Source organism: Gouania willdenowi, chromosome 2 (genome assembly GCF_900634775.1).
Source record: "Gouania willdenowi chromosome 2, fGouWil2.1, whole genome shotgun sequence".
Classification (NCBI taxonomy): domain Eukaryota; kingdom Metazoa; phylum Chordata; class Actinopteri; order Blenniiformes; family Gobiesocidae; genus Gouania; species Gouania willdenowi.
In genome coordinates this window covers 2,813,190-2,834,138 of record NC_041045.1, presented here as the reverse complement: position 1 = coordinate 2,834,138, position 20,949 = coordinate 2,813,190, and the positions used below count along the sequence as shown (strand labels likewise).

The 20,949-nt window shown below is 39.2% G+C and overlaps 2 protein-coding genes across 2 annotated transcripts; one reads left to right on the top strand and one right to left on the bottom strand.

The window, feature by feature from the left end:
- Positions 1-259: 259 nt before the first annotated feature.
- Positions 260-9,586, bottom strand: cep70 (centrosomal protein 70). Its single transcript, XM_028467272.1, has 16 exons — positions 9,329-9,586; positions 8,967-9,066; positions 7,628-7,751; positions 5,872-6,052; positions 5,609-5,784; positions 5,471-5,530; positions 5,332-5,389; positions 4,417-4,493; positions 4,263-4,340; positions 4,105-4,189; positions 2,869-3,021; positions 2,663-2,800; positions 1,702-1,870; positions 1,510-1,618; positions 678-757; positions 260-367 (listed from the first exon to the last, which is right to left on the bottom strand). Exons 1-16 carry the CDS (start codon positions 9,335-9,337, stop codon positions 306-308), a joined length of 1,659 nt encoding a protein of 552 aa, XP_028323073.1. The 5' UTR covers positions 9,338-9,586; the 3' UTR covers positions 260-305.
- Positions 9,587-10,617: 1,031 nt separating this feature from the next.
- Positions 10,618-16,311, top strand: gyg2 (glycogenin 2). The gene is made up of 9 exons (XM_028467283.1): positions 10,618-10,695; positions 12,011-12,149; positions 12,314-12,488; positions 13,504-13,666; positions 14,682-14,808; positions 14,927-15,122; positions 15,240-15,329; positions 15,948-16,049; positions 16,132-16,311. The coding sequence occupies exons 1-9, from the start codon at positions 10,689-10,691 to the stop codon at positions 16,246-16,248; spliced, it is 1,116 nt and encodes a 371-aa protein (XP_028323084.1). The 5' UTR covers positions 10,618-10,688; the 3' UTR covers positions 16,249-16,311.
- Positions 16,312-20,949: the final 4,638 nt, after the last annotated feature.

Genomic DNA, 20,949 nt, shown 5'->3' with positions numbered 1-20,949 from the left:
AACTCAAAATTCTTACAAAATCCTTCAATTTACCTCAAATGATGACATAATATTTCCCCTAATTAAATAGAAATAGATATTATAGGTAATTTTAGGAGAGGAATACCATGCTTTATGTTGACAAATCAAAACCTGTGTACATCAGAATGCCGACTTGGCTTTATTCAAAATGCTAACACATCACAAAGACACAAAGAACCCAAAAATTAGACCAAACAGAAGTCCAAATGTCTATCACATAATAAACACATATACTGTTAGTATTGTAGAAAATCTTCTCAAGTCCATTTATTTACCGTTTGATCTCAGCTCAGTGTTTGCTTCAAACACTTTAGAGTTGGGACGATGTCGTCCAGCCGAGTCACACCTGGAACACAATAACATGACCTTCAAGACAATAATCACACAACCTTTGTACACATTTAAAATCAATACATTTAAGTTTTAAAATTGTGCTTTTGACACAAAGAACTCAATCTTCAGAAATGTATCTTAAATTTTTACACTAAGGGTTGAAGATGCTTAAGGGTCAAATTCAGCCCACAGGCCTCGAGTTTGACACGTGCAATAGAGTCAACAGTAACATGTTCCAACAGAAATGAAACACTCGGGGGTGACAAAGGCTCAGCGAAGCTTTTCTGACAGGATTCGTCACAATTGAGGTGTGTCGGACTCACCGAGTGTGTGAAGAATGTCTGTAACCAGAGCCTGGAAAGCAGGGAAGAACTCCTCATGTTGTCTCACTTTGACAATGATGCTGGAAAACAGGATGCATGGCTTAGAAACAGCAGGAATGCATCAATTTGGACTTAATTATTACATTATCACTAGACCAACAGCAGTATGTGGGGAAAATGCCATAACAGATGGATTCAACAACTTATTTAAACATTAACAAGTCTATAATAGGCTTAGCACATTGCCCACCCTTTAAATAAAATATCTGCTGTTTTAGTTTTTAGTGGTTATTTTGTGATTTATTGGTGTATTTCTTATTTTTGAATAATAAATTAATACAATTCAAACAAATACAACCACTTTATAGAGTTGGTGACAAAAGTAAAGTGTCTGTGTCTATCACAGGCATGAAGTTATAGAATACACTTCCAAAAAATATCAGAAACTGTGGCAATTTCCCAACCTTCAAAGAAATTCTCAAAAATTGGTTGAAAATAAAGCAGTCATTTACACATAGAAAACATTGTACTTTATTCTTGGGCTCTTTTAACGCCTGACTGTTGTTGTTTATTGTTTTTTTTATTGTAAATAGTATATGTGGTATCATGTTTCGTGTTGTCAGTCAGTTTAATGTGTGTCTCATGGTGTCATGTTGCTTAACTGTATGTTAAATGTTATTGTTAAACTGTATGTTATATCACATTTAGGACCACAAATAAAATTTAGCTAATTCGCTAACTGCATATTGTGTAGCTGCTTTTTGAACTATAATTTTTGTGTTTTGTTTTTGGAGCCAAACACAACACTGTATGAAGTGTATCGAGGTGAAACCTTTGGATGTCGGTGTCTCTCAGCAGATGGTGGAGCTCTGGTGTTTGTTCATTGGACGCAACCAGCCTGGTCACATGGTTCACCACCTGGGCTGGAGCAGCTTGGCTGTCTGACACACAACACCACACACTGACTCAGCTATTTCTCTTGTTCTGGTGGTGGAACAAGGACCAGCAGGAGGGGGGGGGCTACCTAATTCCAGGACCTCTCGGAGGTTTCTCATGGCGTTGGTCATCTCGCCGAGCCGGGTGTAGACCTCGTTCATGCGTGGGTAGACCCCGTTCAGGGAGGGCACGTCAAAGAGCTTCTGGAAGTGGGAGACGAAGGAGCTGAGGGTGTGGCGCGTGGGGCTCCGCAGCGCCTGCAGAGGAGGATGAGGAGACTGTAAACATCAACCGACTGTAAACATCAACCGACAGCAAAATAATAGGTGACAGCAGAGCTCAGAGGGAGAGGAGGAAAGGAGTTTATGAGACAGAAAATGGCACTACGTACAGGTTGACATCCCCAGCAGCGCACACTCGACCAGAGCATGTGTGGAACTCATGGATAGTGTGGCGATGGTGAGATAAAACCATAAAAAAATGGGGAACACAGTGACACACTGCATGTCGGGGGAAGAAGAGGAAGTTATGTGGGTGCAGACTGACGAGAGAGAAAGTTGGAGGAACGCCAAAATACAGTAAGAAATCCATTCAACTCTGACATAGATAGCAAAATAATAATAATTTTGCCATCAAAAGCCTGGTCTCAGTGTTTATATATATATATATATATAGATATATATATAAGGAAACAATGTTCAGATGTTAGAGTTGTCACTAAAGCAAAAAATAGCTTTAAAGTCACTGACAGGGTTTTTTTTTTTTTTAGAAAAAATTTTTTTCTCAGCTTTTCGCTCTCAAACTGAAGATTTGTGTAAAACTTGCTCTATTCAACGGCTGATTACAAAAGAACGAAACGAGCCAGAAACAAATGTTTTTTTTTTCATGACAGTAGAGGCTTCAATCTGGTGCCAGATTTCAGATAGTCATAGTAGAAAATATTCTGTGGGTCTTTAAAATCAGTCAAAATGCTCAAAAACGGCTGGCACTGAGGGGGGTAGAAATTCTGAAAATGGCTGGCACTGAATGAGTTGAGCGATCCTAGATACCTTGTCGTCATCAGCGAGGGTGTTCTCCAACATAGTGTCCACCAGCAGCATCATGTCCTCCACCCTCTGCGTCCCAGTGTTCAGTGGCTGCCAGGGCATCAGTCTAACAGACAGCTCCTCTAAACTGCTATGAAGAGCCTAAAACACATGGAGGCAAAGCACGTTGTCGCCATCGTCTCCACACAGCTTGCATGGTCAGGGTTTACCTTCAGCAGGTGGAGCTGCTGGGACCACGTCTCAAGTGTGGGCAGCAAAGCCTGGAAACCTGCCAGATCAGAAGCGTTGGGGGAGGGTTTCTGTCTGTGCAGCGGCAGAGGAGCGTTGGGATTGGTCACCACGGCTTTGATCTCCTCCAACAGCTGGAAAGAAGAAGAGAAAACATCAGGTGTAAGATTTATTTCTGATTGGTGGACAGCACACGAAGAAAGACCAAATTATTATAAATGCACTCTGCTGCATGAATAATCCTCCCTTCAAAATAAAAGCACAGGATCTTTTTTTCAGCTTTTGCTTTGATCAAAAACAAATGCAGTGCAAGTAGTAAATGAAAGTTAGGGAGAATCAAACATTGTCACTTCATTTCTCCCACATAAAACCAGAGTATTGCACACAGACTTGTCAAATATAATACAAAATGTCACGCTACAAAATCTCTTAGTCGTGTTTGATCCCACAAGCTTCGGCAAGATTTGTGCCAACGGTTCTGACCTCTGAAGTACAGAACAATAAAATATTTATGAGATTTAACCTGATTTGGTTTGTCAGTAAAAATGAATGCATAAAATTAGGGAGAGCCAACAGAACAGAAATAGCTAAACCCTAAATGAAATTTTGGGAACATTTCACACAAATAATTGGATTTTCCACATGTTCATTAAAAACTGGAGGTGGGACGAGTTCATGATATGATACACAAAGTTGATTTCACTAGATGAATATGACATTTTGAGAAAAAATAAAACATATCATTTTAAATATTATATTTATTAAATGAAAATTAATTTGAATTTCAAGTTCCAAACTAAATTAAAAAAGTAAAATAGACTAAAATAAGACTATTTCTGCAAAAACTCAATTAAGTTAATGTCTGCTCATTATCATCATGACATCCTTTTAAAAAGTCCATTGTACTACACACCATAGACTGTTTATGGTCCACACACACTTCCTTTGCTGACCAGTGGGGGCAGTAACATGCATCTGCTGCATCTAGTCTACTAGAAGAATAATGACAACGAAGGGTAGAGAGATATCTTAATATTGTGAGATCTAATCCCACCTCTATTAATAACGACAATCTTTATGGAGGAAATTCAACAGTTTTGTACTCAGACATATTTTTTTACCAACAGACATAATCAGATCAATAGTGTAAAGCAATGGGACGTGAATGTCAGTACAACACCAAAGAGGATGATGGGAAATGTTGCAGAGATGCATACATGGAGGTAGAGAGCACACAGCCTTGTTGTTGAGGTGTTGTCACCGATGTTGTCACTTTGGGATAAATGTTCTTCTCTAGACGTTCTGCAGAGACAGTTTAGCTTAAGATCAGACATGCAATGAAGCAATTGTACTGGTAGACGGTGTGGTCTCCTACCTGGTGCGGCTGTGTTTACTTGGTTCCTCCAGACGACGCAGTTTGTATTTGTAGAGCTTCGCCTCTTTAAGCGTCGGCCTGCACACAGAAACAATCACAGCCTGTCCTAATGAGCAGCAGTAGGAACATCAAATAAAAGTGAAGGGAGACCAACCTGCTGTCCAGCTCTTCCTTCAGACGCCCCACCTCCCTCTTCAGCTCCTCCACCTGCTGCTGCTGCTTCTGAATTCCCTTTAAAGACACGTAACGGTGGGGACAAAAGAAGCTGCGGTTTTTGGGGTTCATTCATAAAGTCAGCAAAATGATGGTCCATTGTTCTCTGAATCTTTGATAACCACATTTATTTAGTTATTTATCTTAATCATTTCCACTGTTATCCAGGAAATGTATTATTAATTGTACCATAACATATAGTCATCTTAAAGGTGTAAATCTTTGTTTTAATCAGAAATAAAATGGGTTAAAAGTGACAATGGTGTTGAAAAGGGATTTTAAAAACCACCAAAGTTGGTTGCAAATTAGAGTGGCCAAAAAAATAATATGATATTGGTTTAAAAGTGGCAGAAATGGGGGGAAGGGGGTTGAGGTAATGTAATTTAAACAGTAGGAACAATTAGTTTAAACTGGCAAATAACAGGAATGACAAATTGTGAATGGGGTTAAATTGGCAAAAATAAGCATGAAATATAGTGAAAAGAGGTTAAAAGTGACAATAATGGGTCATCCTATGCAACGCTATGTGGGAGAAGTAGTGAAAATGTCTTAAAAGTGGAAAAAATGTGCAGAAAAGGTATTGCAATTTGATGGAGAAGTGGCAGAAATGGGAATAATGTCGCAAAAATGCAGTAAAAACAGCAAAAATGTGGCAAGAACAAGTAATGAAAATAGGTTAAAATACGGAGAGTTTGGCCTACTTTCAGAAAAAGGGAAAAAAAACAAGCAAAAATTAACTGAAATTGTCCAAAAAATATTTTTAGTTTCTTGAAGGCATCTGGCAATCCCCTCCCAGTGTCTTGCGGCCCCAAAGTTGAGAACCCCCGCCTAGAGAACAGATGAAAAGTGAGCTCACATTGCTGAACATCTTCTTTCGAGCATCTCTGACGCTTTCCAGTTCTCCTTTAGCAGCTCTGACATGGACACAGAGTCACAGACACATTAAAAACCTTGACTTTGGATGAATATTACATAGGATTAAACAGTGGTATTACCTCAGCTCATCCTGTAACTGAGTCAGTTTGATCTCGTAGAAGTCGACCACCTCCATCACTCTGCAGATACAACAAGTAGATCCATGTGTGTTATGTCCAATTCTCTGAGCACTCAGCGAGCTGTGTTTCTGTTCTTACTGCTGATCTGTCGCTGACATCTTCTGGCAGCTTCTGCCCAAAACCTCCCGGAACATCTGGTCCTGCTGAGCCAGTCGTTTCTCCTCCTCTTTGACGGTGAAGTAGAGTTTCTTCTGAAGCTGAGTGTGTTCCTCCTGCTGCGTGGACAGCTGCTGCTCCAGGGACTGACATTGGTTCTGCCAGAGAACAAACAACAAAGATGTGACTTTTCTCTCCTACGTAGCGTGGAGGTGGAAGACATCTTCCCCTCACTACTACTACACCCGTGCTTGTCGTTTGTCCTGCAGCAGCTGCTGCATGGTGCTGTGCTGTTGAACAGCCGTGCCCAGGTAACGCTCCTCCAGGACCTGGACGCGGGTCTTCACCTGATCCAGCAGACGCTCCAGCTCTGAGATCCTCTGAGACTGGACAGCTGATCTGCTCATGTGCTGCTGGGCCTCCTCTCTAAAAACACAACCATTCCACCTTAAAAAAAAAAACTCTGATCTCCAGAGTTTTATTCATGACATGAGTTAAGATATGCTTTAATACGTTTATATTAAGTGCTGGATTTTACCACCTGATGTGAAATTGTTTCTTTATTCACACACGGCTGAGGTAAAACGCCATTTGAACACATTGCAGTGATTGAACTTTCGTGTTCATTTTGTTGACAAAGGGCTATGTTCGAAACTGTATCCTAACGTACTAATACTAAGTATGACGTCATAATTAGTATGCAGTACGTTCACAGTAGACAGTATGAAAAGATTGTACACTATATGGGGACATTTTTAAGTATGCACGGTGTACACACGAGTCACCCTCAACCGTCCCATGATGCATTGTGTGCGGGATGTAAAATGGCCAAGAAAGAAAATTTATTTTTTTGGAAGGTGTCCAATCAAAACTACTTTGATCCAATAGGAAGTAAGCCGATTGTGTTTGTGGACGTAATGTGGTCTATTGCATCAATTAATTATTAATTAATGTGTTTCGACCAGCGTAGGGGGCCCTTTTTTGTTGTCTTTTTCCTTTTTCTAATCTGTACCATTGTAATATTTGTTGCACTTGGACTTCCAGGCGTGCACGGGTTGTTTTAACTCTTTTTTTAATCTGCGCAAAGAAACGCATACATCGGCCGCACCGTCTATTTAATACAGGCGATTTGCTCGGATGCTCATGGCTTTACCTGAGGACCCCCGCAGCCACTTAGCTAGTTGCCTGTGTGCATCCTCCACTTGGTAACCATAATCACTGACAATATAAACTGTATGCTTCAACCAGACGTAGCGTGTAGCATCACATGAAACTGCTTGTCATGTTTATAACTCGAACAGATCATTCTACATGCACATGCACGGATATGATTCAAAAAATTAAAAACTTGAGCTTTGCTTCACAAAGAGGGTTGTAAATTTCAAAATTTTCTGGATGTGCCCGGACCCCCCTACAACAACTGCACCGGCAGTGCTAGCTCGTGCACCTAGCAGTGAAAAATTCCCGGTGAGAACCCTGTATAAGTACACTCACTAATTGAAAAATATACACACATCATAGGCTTACTCAGGCGATGAGCCTCGGTCACATGATCCTAATGAGATTAAATGACAGGACAGGTGGTCTGCTCAACAGTGCTTCTACATTATTTATCAAAGGTAGCAATGGAGTGTGTGTGTGTGTGTTGGTAGTCTTTTCAATAAATAGCAAGTGATGAAGTTTCAAACAAGTCCCAATCTAAGTCGTTCATAACGTCATAATGCTAGCATGCTACGCTGTCTGTCACCTGTACATAAATAGAAAGCACATTTAAAGATTACTCACAATTCAAAGCTTTATCCACTAGATGGTGCTGCTGATAAACTGAACAATCCACAGATAGGTCGCCCCACTGTATAAGTCACTTCTTTCATTTAAAAAACGAACATATATTCTGAAAAACTGCAATCATTTTCATCCTACAATTGGATAATACGCTAATATTACATTTAACTGATTGATTCGGACAGCTTCAGTCTATCCATCCCTAGTTGGACTTACTTGAGTTTGTTGTTGGACCTGTTGAGCTCCTGGATGAGAGTCTGCCTCCGGTCCGAGTCTGTCAGCATCGTCCTCAGCATGGTCCTCACGTCCCCACATGACTTTTTATCCAGTAGAACCAACTCTAAGGTGGAGTTAAAACACAGGATGACGTGTATGAGTATTTGTCTTTAGCAATAAAAAAATATGTTGAGCTGCTAACCTGATGTGTATTAAAAATAAATGTCAACTTTTTCCCTATCAATTCAAATACTTGTTTCTTCTTTTTCAAAAGTAAATGAATTAAATTAAGACCAATATTTAATACTTTCTATTCAACTAATTCTCACCTCATCTGCTTTTGGTTCCACAAGTCAAACCACTTATGATCAACTACAGACTGGGGCAACTGCTGGTTAGGAGTGTGACAATATCTCGATACTGCGATATATCATGATATTTTTCCGCACGATCAATTATCGATATGCTCCCGCTAAGTATTGATTTTTTTTTTCAAAACCTTTACTGCTTTTTCACTAAAATGTGCAGGTACGTCTTCACAAAAAATTTGTCACTGTTTGTTGAAGGAACCAATATATTGTTCACTGGAATATTGCACTATAATAGTATCACTGGTAAGAAAAACCCTATTTTTTGTTTACACAAAGCACTATTGGAGATACTTATTCATTTACATTGGTATGTTGACACTTATTTACAGAAATGTTGCACTAAAATAGTGTCACTCTTCATAGGACACTTTTTTCAATTTATTGTCTTTCAGAGATATAAAATAAAAATGGTATTTTTTCACTTAATCATTTTTTTTTTTCTTGTTATGTCAGATTATTGTAGATTTCTGACCAATATATCGACAATCGCAGTATGGTCACATCGTGAGATAATCGTTTTCGTGAGCTTTGTATCGCATATCGTATCGTGAGGTACCCAGAGGTTCCCACCCCTACTGCTGGCATGACTAATTCTGTGTCCAAAGTTAACATTAAAAAAAAAAACCTCTATAAACACGCAAAATGACAGACAAATTTACACAAATAAATACAAAGTGACTCGAAAAACATGCAAAATGACAAAATTTGACAAATAAAAACACAGTGACACCAAAATCACACAAATTGACAAAAATAAACACAAGGTGAATCCAAAAACAAACAAACAAAATAAAATAACACACAAAATGACAGAAAAATCTGGTACTAAAAGTGTTAGATTCCCCACCTAATAATAACATGATCTACACTATGTCATTGACCTCACCTAGGGCTGTTAGACGTTATTATAATAAGCCCACTAAAGTATGACAAAGTAAATAGATTATATACACTTGGATGTGCCTTACCACAGTGGTTCCTATTCTCAACAGGATCTGCAAAACGCACTGGTTTGAATCCATGATGTTGCAGAAGCTTGTTCACATCATCCCATTCCACCTGCTCTTCCTAGTGCACACACACACACACACTATTAAACATATACATATATACATACATGGTACTTGTATCTCTACCTGGAACTGCCTGCAGGTCCACAGATAAACATAGGCTTTCTGTTTAGACCCATTGGTCGTCTTGTCCATGTCTAATGTCCTCACAACCAGCAATGACAGGACACACTACGGCTCACAGCCATTGGGGAGTGACATGGCATCACATTTCTGCTGCCCTAACTACCCAGCCTACACTAAGGAACAGTAACTCTTACCTCCTCCATTGTTTTCTGTATCAGTCCCTTGATTTCAATGACAGCTTTCGACGATGCATTCGGGTTTTCACCCGATATTTGCGCAGGGAGCTTAATAAAACAGCAACATTTTAAACTTTTTAAGCAGGAAAAGTTAGAAACATGTAAGTTTTGAGGAGAAAAGTCACTATTGTCGGCTTTACGGTAGTTAACGTGCGTTGCTAGGCATTAGCATTAGGCTAGCTCCACCGCTCCGTCATTCAAACGGCTGCGCATTGACGTGACGTCATCGTACTCTTCCAATGAAAATGTATTATCTCGTCACATGACTTTGCTGAAATAAAAACAAGTCCAGACAGACAGGTAAACAACCTGAAAAAAAGAGAAAAGATTATTCCTTTTAAAAATGTATTAATTATGTTTATCATTGTAGTTATGTATTTAACTAGAAAAAAACATGTTTTTTTTTTTTTTTTTTGCTGTTTTTTAAAATTTATTTAAATGTCTTTAAATATTTAATGTAAAAAAAAGTTTGCCTTGCCATAAACATAGACACAACATATTTTTTAACAAGTCAAAATAGAGGATGCTCACAAATACTATTGTGTATTATTTTTCATATTTTTGCCAGTACATATACATATATATATATTATTTTTACCAACTTTCTTTTAATGAAAAAGTTTAATATGTTTTCTTTGATTTCAATTTTTAAACAGACAAATAAAAGTTTTGCATTTTTTCATTTACAAGCAATGGATGCTACATTTCCCATAAACATGACTATGGTCTTATATCTGAAAAGTTATGCCTTACAACAAAACTAAAAATATGTCATTATCTCTCATATCATAACCTCTTGTTTCAGTATTGAGAACTTTTTTTCCATAGTTTTACCCTTGCACATTCCCAAACAGGTTCTGGAAATGCAGTTTGTGTAGGTATTATTTAATCTTGTTTTAGTTTTTTTTTGTTTTTGCATGCCATTGATATGCTTAAAGTTAAACCCACTTCATTTCACTGCGTTAGCAAACCAGAATATAGTGAAGGTCGAAATTGTTGCACAACTCTTGGCTGGAGTCCCATTCTATTAGTTGAATGACCATGTGAGCACACAGAGGAGAATACACAAACCGACTTTCCAATCTGTACCCTAGCCGTTAGGGGAAAAAAGAAGAAGAAAAAAAAAACGTACATCTCAGCGTCAGAGGGATCCTCATCCTCTGAGTATTTTAGGAAGACCTCCAGTGTCAGCTAATGCAGAGATGCCACTGCTATCTGGACAACTAAGATTGACTCTCCCTTGCAGACTCTGAATACTGATCTGATCAGTGGATACGTGACAGCTTCTGGATTTATCTAAGAACCTAATACCTCTAAAATGTCAGGTTGGTGACTTTACTTCATTGAAATTGCCTGAATTTCAACCAGAACATGGTGATCCAGCAATGATAGATCTACTCAGATTGTTGCACTTTATGCAACAAATGATCAGTATCTGAAGTAACTACGGTACTTTAGCAGTTAAATGTGTGTTTAGTCTATCCTTCAATAATCAAAATGCAAGAATGAGGCTTGGCTGTTCACGATTCCGTCACTGTCTCACTACTTTATTTTTCCTGAACTATTTTGAGAGAGTCTGCAGTACAGTGATGAAGATGCTTTAACGTAGGTTTAGCACAATGGTGCTTCTTGACTTGAACCAGCTTTGTTGTAGTCATCAATGCTACAACAGAACAGAGGTTTGAGGAGGTGGTGCAAAGTTTTACCATTGTCTAAGAATCCTTCTTTGACAATATTGATCACCCCCTGGCTAAAACCCTGGTTTCCATTATTAAAGCAAGAAATAGATGTGAAAAGTTGATTGAAAAAAATTCAAACAAAAATTGAATATATGGCATGTGATCTTCTCATCCATCTGATTGTTTATCAACCTATGTAAACAAATACATACAAGTAGCCCTAATGTGATAAAAGAGCTACTAATGGGGTGACCGTGGCACAGGTAGTTGTAAGGTTGTCTTTTGACCTAGAGGTTGGGGGTTCAGTTCCATTCTATACCTGTCAAAGTGTCCTTGGGCAAGACACTGAAGCCTAAGTGGCTCCCAATGCTTGGCTAGCGTCATGCATGGCAGCTCGGTCCCAGTGGTGTGTGAATGAGTTGATATTGTGAAGTTCTTTGGGACTACCTTGGTGGTTATAAAGTGCGATATACTGTAAATCATGTCCATTTAGCGTTAGAGTCTTGAGGTCATGCTTTTGGAGTGATGTACATTCAAATCCAGAGGGAAGTCTGTTTCAGAAACTTGATGGACAGTGGTCAGCAAAGACAAGGTGTCAAAGGGTAGTTTGTGCAGTCTCCTTTAGGGCTAGCAGGGTTTCTCCCACTGTACAAAACCACATCATGTAGGTTCACTTGAGTCTCTAGATTAAAAATAATAGGTAGATCATGCAGGCGGTTCTTGTTGTTAGTCACAAACCAGTCCGTGCAAACAAAATCAGACTAAATCACAAAAAAGTCGCCAACACCATTGAAAACATCAAAGTACTCATGCTGGCTTTCTAGTAGACTGGCGACCCAAAAGTGTAAACCCATTACATTATAAGTGAGGTTCCAGTGCAAGGCAACCTTGTTCCAGATCAGCTGGTACAGAAGATGAATTAATAAACGGTCAACTTGTTGCATCTGTGTTGTCTCCTCAGCTGGCGAGGCCTTTGTAACCCTGGCAACCACAGAATCCTACTGCATAGGAGCCAAAGTGGTCGGCAAAAGTCTGCGGCGGCATGGGACCACTCGGGACATTGTCATCTTGGTGACACCGAACATCTCTCAGCGGACTAGGTGTGCTTTCATCACTCAACTTCCTACAACATATCATTGACTTATTTGAGTATTTAACCTACCTCGTCCTGAAGGGGCTAGCATTATCTGAACCTGACATATAGTTGCTACGGTAAGTAATTTATACGAAAGTCAAAGAAAAATCTGTAACCATCCTCCGACAGGTTGGCCCTGCAGAGCATTTTTGACAAAGTCATCCTTGTGGATCTGATGGACAGTAAGGATCCTGACCATCTGGCCTTGACGGGACGACCTGAGCTGGGGATCACCTTCACTAAAATCCGATGCTGGACCCTGACCCAGTATAGCAAATGTGTCTTCCTGGATGCAGATACACTTGTAAGTCCACTAAAGGCAGGAGTCCATAATCACAAGATATAAATAAGTTTCATGTTTTTATGTTTGTTTTTTTAGAATAAGTTTGTTTACAGCATTTATGAGATATGTATAAGTCTCCTTGGAGATGTTCAGATTACCTAAATCCAGACCCTTTGAGCAATTTTGAAACATGTTTCTAAATAATTTACTTGAGTCAACAGTGAATGGGTATGTTCTTGACCGATCGACTAATGTTCAAGGCTTAGTTATGTCATACATGTTATTCACTAAAATCAATGCTAGCACCCTTTACTTGCAACATGCTATGGGACATAATGTCATAGTCCATGTATGATCAGCTCACATGTACCTATTTTTGCTGAGACAGCCATGTTTGAGTAGCGAGCTGTGTAAATACGGAGGTCCCAAGGTTAATCCAGCACTGACGCGCATACTTAGGCACACACATGGCTGTCAGATCTAAGGTGGGGCAGGACACACGTCTGCATTTTAATCACTTCATCTAAAGTATGGGGTGCTAATGTGCTCCCATGAGATTTGTTGAATGGCATTTGGTAATTTCCTACGAAACCACAAGTTTTGACCTGTGTATCATGGAGCTTTGGTAAAATAGGACTATATTAGTCAACAATAGGGTAATCTTCACTGATTGTCAGTCCGTCTGTCTGTCATTCTCTCGACCTACCTACCTAGCTATACCTACATGTCCACCGGTAACAGACTGTCTCGCAACTGACCTACAAACCAATTGACTGACCAACTGAGTGACCGACTTACCAACCAACCAACTAACAGACTGACTTACAAATGGACTGACGAATCAACCAACTTACTGACCTACAAACAAATTTACCGACCAACTGACTGACCAATCTGCCAACCAACCAACCAACCAACCAATGTACTTCCTTGTGGCAATACATGTACCAGTGTAACCTACTTTTTTACACTAAGCGTGATTAATAACTGTTCTCGGTCAACTAAAGGTTAACCATTATCGGATGCCTTCTCTCAGGTTCTCTGTAACGTGGATGAGCTGTTTGAGAGGGACGAGTTATCAGCTGCATCAGATCCAGGTTGGCCCGACTGCTTTAACTCGGGGGTGTTTGTTTTCAACCCGTCCCTCCAAACTCATGCCATGCTCATGGATCATGCAATCAAACAGGGAAGCTTTGATGGTGAGATGTGACTTTTTGCATTTGATCAGTGGTAAATAATGGCAGCTCCGTCCGAAAATCACCTATTAGCACAGTCCGTATTCTTTTTATGCTTGATGTTTCATCATTAACTGGTAAAACCAGATAAGTAAACATCAAAACACCAAAGTCTTGGATGGTATCAATTTAGTTAGCTTCTTAGCTAACCTTTATTTTTATTTTATGGCTTTAAAAATGAAAAATTAACCTGGCGATTTGGTATGAGTGTGATGTAAGTAAAAGAAGTTCATATTTCTAGATGAACCTTTTTGCAAGCTTAAAAGAAGGTTTGTAAAAACAAAGGTGTATTGTTTGTTTATTTAACTTGTTTTTCTTTTCCTCTATTATTGTAGTTTTAAGCTTCACTTTCACTTCTGTAAAGAATAAATCACTATGAACACATAATGGTGAGGGATGATAAATTACAACTTCATCACAAACAGGGTTTGAACATGGATTATATTTGTATATATGTTTGCAATAAAGTTCTGTATGTGTTCAAATCTCGATGTGAACATAAAAACCCCAATTACAACCAAAATTACTCCTAAATTAAGTCCGAGACCCTTATACAAAGGTTTTATAAGTCGTCCGTTTTTCGGGCTGTCGTTATGAAGCATCGAGTAGGATTCGTTTGGCAAACTGCAGCAACTGTCTGAACATTAGCACAACTTTAGCACGCTAACTAGCAAATTCTCTTAACAATGAATTGGCTACTGATCTTACAACATTCTGGTGTAATTAGCCACTCGAGCTACATATAGTCTGTTCTTATTGCTGCAAGAGAGTTTTGTACTAGTTAAAGCTAATACTAATTAAGGTAACATTAACATTGTATGGTTAAAAGCAGACTGGACACAGAAGAATTTGCGAGCATGTAACGTCCATTGGTCATAATCAATTTGCCAATTATGTGGGTTTTAAAAGATAATTCTTGACCTGTGTTTGATTAGCAGAAAGTAAAGAGGGTATCTTCTTCCTATTCTGTGGCTGTCAGGCGGGGATCAGGGATTGTTGAATTCATTCTTCAGCAACTGGTCGGTGGAAGACATCAGAAAACACCTGCCGTTCATCTACAACCTCACCGTCAGCTCCGTCTACACCTACCTACCTGCTTTCAAACAGTGAGTTTATCTGCCAGGGAAGTCTCTGTCTTGAAAGAAAACGTATGTGCACAAACTTCACTACCGTCTAAAGTATTGATAATTTCAACATGTAGGACTCATTTTGTTGTTCTTGTAGTTTTGGCCATGAAGCAAAGATTGTGCATTTTTTGGGAGCAGTAAAACCATGGAACCTGCCAAAGGAAGGCAGCGGTTCTAATGCAATGGACCAGTTTGTACCTCAGTGGTGGAGGGAATACCAAGGTTACTCAGCATCCGAGGGGCATCCAACACCAGGAATCCAGCTCAATGATGGAGCGGACAAGCCACCGCAGGTACTCACTACAATGATGTTTGGTGATTATTTCCTACCTTCGATTGAAGGGTTTCCAAAGAATCCTAAGAATTAGCATCATTGTCCCGACACTTGCCAGATTTTTGTCTATTTGCAGATTCAGGAAGACAAACCTGCAAAGGCCTCTTTCAGAGAGAAAGCTGACGATGCAAACCAACCACAGGAAAAACTGCCTGAAACACACAAGGTATGAAACTAAAACACAAGTGAAAGTCTTACAACTAGCGTCAGTCGACAACACTCATTATCTTGCAATATTGTCTTTTTCTGAGTCTTTATTCTATAGATGTGTCTATGTGTTTATCATTGAAGGATATTTACCTGGTGGACATCTTCCATTTGGCTGTCAAAAAATCACCTGAAAATGTAATAACATGCATTTAAAAAATATGTTTTGTATATCTAAAAAATCGTATTGATAGATATTCATGATCTGAAGTTTGGATCGGGAGCCAAAAATCGCGTTGGGACATCACTAATTAAAACATTCTAATGCTATATTGCCTTGTGCAATCCACTGTAATTTAGTTACAGTATATTAACTGCCATCAAAGCTACTTATTTAGCTTTAAGATAAGGCTAAATAAATAGTCGTGAGAATGATTTACCAATGATTCTAATAAATAGCTAAATAAATGTCTGGATTAGCATAGCCTGATAACTTTTTACTGGGACGGGTTGAAAATAAAACATTTAATGAACAAAAAACAACTCAAGACCGTTTTGTATTCATTTAAATGAGATGCATCATGTTTGGGCCATTCACGTAAAAAGTTCCGTAGGTAAACTACTCTTATGTTCGTAGGAGGAGGAATCTGCACAGAGAACAACGCTCCCAGTGGATTCAAAGGAAACCCTCAATGGACCTAACAAAGAGACCCTTCATCAGCCCACAGCAGAACAACTTGTGTGTAAACCTTTGTTGGCTTCATTTGATACTCACAGTTCCCATTGTATTACCGGTATCATCTTTCTTTTTACCATAAAAGGAAGCAGAGAAGGAGCAAATGGAGCATCGTCGGAGGTGGGAGATGGGAGAGATGGACTACATGGGTCGAGACGCCTTCCAGAACATCCAGAAGATGCTGGACCGCTTCCTAGATTAGAGAAACAAAGGATCCAACCTGTCATTTATTTGTTTTCAACAACTGTAACATCATATCTGAACTCTACTCTAAATATCAGCTCTGCCCTTAGTTTATTCTTGGAAGCTCTACTGTAGATGTTATGGGCACAACTTCCTGTGGGATAGAAGAGGTACAAGTTAGCGGGAAATTAATAATGAGGCCGTTTCTTTGTAAATTTAATTGGTTGGTGGTCATTCTTAACAATATAAGTTCTGTTTTATTGTTTAAAACAAAAACAGAGGTAGATTTAAGCTGGTGATTATATGTGTAAACCCCATATCCAGAGCTCTTGTTTTGAAAGGTCAGTGGTGATCAAGAGATTTGAGTTGTGTCTAAACAAAGCTTATTTGGTTGTTTTGATTTTGTCTATTTATTGCACAGGAAGTTGCACCCATTTACAGGAAGTAGCTGTCCCAGCAATAAGGTGGATAATAGAGGTGTAATCAAGCACTGTCAATAAAGTCATCAGGTGTTTTCTCTATGATTCTGAAGTTTGTACAAACATCACCTCACACAAAAAGGAAGTTTGATTTCAAGCTCGTCTGATGCTTTTATTTACTGAAAGCAAAGCAGAAGCTACAGGGTCAGTTATTCTAAGTGTTGATTTCAAAATGAAATCATTATTGTGCTCTAGTTTACACTTCAACGTATAAATAAGTGATCAAATATGTACGGCACTGATTATATCAAATCAATAAGCGACGCGTATCAGTGGCTGCAGGATCTCCACTTTCAATTTATTTGATTTTGTGACCCATTTCTATGTAATTTGGGGACATTTTGTGAAATAATTTGAAGAAAATTGCAGGATTTTGGAAAAACGAGAGTTCTTTTAACAATTTCAGATTAAAAATGACTTCATGACGATCATGTGATATAAGCATGAGGTAAAATGTGAGTCCTGCTAATGATGTGGAGTTTCACTGAATGTGTGTGTTCATTTGGAGTTATCTATAAATGCATTAGTTGGCAATGATTCATCGTTTCGCTGATTTTTTTTTTTTGCTTTCTGCTGCGGACCGAATTGGATGCTCTAAAGGGCCGGATTTGGCCCCCGGGCTACTTTTTACATGCACTTGAGAATTGTATACTATATATGCAGACATAGTTTGTCTAGCTGTTTGCCAGCAGGGGGCACTGTTGCCTTTTCTCCAGAGGTCATCCAAAGCGGTAGATGTCTATGTGCTTTCCCAGAATGCAAAGGTGCACATTGCATGTCATTTTCATGGCAATTCCTTCTGTAATGTGTGTGACTGATGAAAGACAGTCTGATGAATGCTAAATCAGGCACAATTTCTGTGGAAAGAAAGAGAAGCTTTATGGTGAACATTTCCCAGCCCTGCCCTATTACTGCCTTTATCAATAAAAGAAAGCTTCAGATATTAGGCTGTGAAGGTGTTCTTAAATATGAAATAGTGATGGTGTTCTAAAGGTAGGGCAATTTAGTTTATCAGATTATACAGTATACTAAAACCATGATAAAACTGTTAGTGATACTAAACATGTGGCTCTTTATGTCTTATTTTTAATTATTATTCCCCCTGAAAACCTTAAAATGGTGAAACTCTTTAACCCCTTTTAATGTTTGCTTTTTTTTGGGCATTTTGCAACTTCCTTTGATGCATTTTTTAACCTTTTCCAAAAAAAAAAAAAATGACATTTTTATGTTTTTTCAGATTTTAGCTTCCTTTGGTCAATAAATATCCTTTTTTCTTAATTTTTGTCCATTTTTGCCACTCTTAACTGCTTTTGGCTAATTTTAGTCACAGAGTAACTGACATCATCTTTTTAGATGGGGTATGGTCATGATTACAAAATCAGTCACAGTTTATGTGTTACCAATAAACAAGAGATTGGCAAATAATTCAAAAGTCACCTAAAAAAGTACTTTCCTTATAATAATAATAATGCATTGTATTTTATATTGTGCTTTTTCCTAGACACTCAAAGCGCTCTACATTGATGTGCATTATTCTTTCACTCCACACTCAATGGTGGTAAGCTACTATTGTAGCCACAGCTGCCCTGGGGCAGACTGACAGGAGCGAGGCGGCCATAGTGCGCTATCGGTCCCTCCGACCACCACCAACACTCACTCACAACACCACATTTGTACAAGGCAATGTGGGTAAAGTGCCTTGCCCAAGGACACCACGACGATGACTTCGCTAGAGCGTGATTTGAACCATCAATCGTACTCCGCGAATTACCAGCTAGGCCAAAACTTAATGGGAACAGTTTGTTTCAACCAGATTGGATGTAGCCGTGTAGATTCACATTCTAGTGATTCCCAGGAGAAAAATAATCTATCTTGTAATAACTATACAATATTGTACATGATAGCAGGAAACCAAAGTACAGTAGGTACATTACTTCTAGCATCAACCAAAGGTTTCACTCTAGGTATCAAAAAACCCTGAAGTTGTGTCATTAGTACTTGATTAAAACTTAAGTCCCGCCTTGTATGTTTATGGGTTTGGCATAAACCACTTGATTTTAATCTCTTTTTAAACTCATTTTAGATCAGGGGACACACATGACCCAGTTTGATCAAACAAGATAAAAATATCCCTAAAATGCCTTTAATAGGCATTTCCTTTAAATGATTTGAATTCTCGCTCATTCTCCATCGTGACCTCCCACAGAATTTCACCACTCAAACCAGTCTACTTGCTTTCCCAGAACAAGACAGACACCCTTGTCAGGACCGATATCAAGCACATATTTCAAAGAAATCCAAAGTGAGTACCAGGGTTTGATCAAATAATCAGAGAACGAGTGCACTTCATGCTCAGAATGTTGACACACCTGGGTCTGGTTCTCTTTTTGTCTGAATTCATTTGTTTGTTTCAATCTAAAGTGCTTTCCTTTGCTTTAAATCTGTTTAGACGAGCAGATTGTCCTGATGACGCTCCCATCTGGAACTTGAGTGCGCAAGGTTTCTGCTAGATGAAGTGTCTGTGATTGCTGATTGTGTGGGTGAGCACGGTTGGGGGGAGATGATGTGTGTGCAGGTGTGGGTTCCTGCCAGTCCTTCCCAGGAGTTGTTAAAGCTGCACTGGGACTAGATCTGCACTTCAGATGCTTGAGGAGGGGAATCTGATAACTGTCTGAGTATCCTAAGCACCTCCATATGCTTTATTTTGCACAGGGTTGTCCACTCATAATGCCTGGTGCGTGGTCCTCGTAATTTTTGGATTCAAATTCAAAGCTGCTTTCTTAATTAGATCAACCAGACTGGCAATTTTTCTGACCAGTCTAATTGGGGATTTGCAGAGATAACAGGAGACAGCTGTGGATGTGGAGCTTGTTCATGAAAAGGAGTGGATGAGTGGATTTGGCTCTGGTTGTGTTGACTGAAAATGAAGCCACAAGTACGAAAAGTCATCATTGGCCATCCTAAAAAACACTAACTTGAATCTTCAATCTTTTGCATGTAAAGCAGGTATCAAACTCATTTTAGTTCAGGGGCCAAATACAGATGAGTTTGATCTTAAGGCGCCGCAAAGGTGGGGGATCGAACTATTTCAACATTAGTGCTACTAATTAATGCATTCCCATGTATAAATGATATTAAAGTATGTAGCATATAAGGCACCGGTGATATCCAAGCAATAGGTGATAGGTACTGTATATATTTATTTAGGTTGGGGAAATTTTGTCAAATATTTTGAGGATTGAGCAGGATTTTGAAAAAATTACGTTTCGCTATGGAAACACTTTTTCCGCAAATACACGTCACATGACCTCACGTACCTGGTCACATGACCACTTCTCTTCGACAAAACATGGTGCGGGACGTACATGTAGCCAGAAGTGGAGACCGGGACATTTCTTAGCATTAAACTTAAGTCATTACTGTTACATTAGACAGTAAAACATCAAAGGAATACAGAGTTTCATAAGCAGGTTTGGAGCGTCCATGTTCCTGCAGCGAAGTCCTGAGGGATGAGATTACACGGGAGTTACGAGGCTCCTGCCAAAAACAGCCTTCAATGGAAACACGTTCAAAGTGCAATTATGGTTTGTTGACATTTAGAAATTTTATTTTGTGAAAATCTGTGATGGAAACCCAGCTACTGTTAATTTTCATGGCAGCTCTGTGACTCACTGAGGTGCTAGTCGTTCTCTGAGTAGCCTGAAAAACATGCTATCCATCAGCTGTAGAAGTGCTAAATTGGGGCTTGATGAAAAGTGGATGGGCTCAGGTCTGACTCTGAGAGTGTTTGAAGAGAGCGGCCCTTCTCCTGTCAGTTTGATAGACATGATGTCCATGCGTACTGATCGCTGTAGCAGTCGGACAATTTCTTCACAGCTTTTGTTTCCACATACCATCAATCATTTGCAGCACCATGTGAGAACCTCAGGTCGTTCCCATGTTACAGTCAGAGAGCAAGGACGATACGCCCAATAATCCCAGAAGCAGAGGCTCTTTCTCCCAATTCCCTGCGATGCCAGTTTCTCCAGTAAATCACTTAAAGTCAGAGAAAACCCAAATAAAGCGTTGTATTGTTCTATGCAAACGCAGCCACACAGGAAAGATTGGCAGGTGGGTACAAGCTGTGAGGTCACGGTGAATCAAGCAATGATGGCTTCTATTTCTCTGTGAATGACTCACTCCAATTTATCTGACAAAATCTAGACTAAGGCTGAATCCAATGTTTTTGGAAAAATATTAAA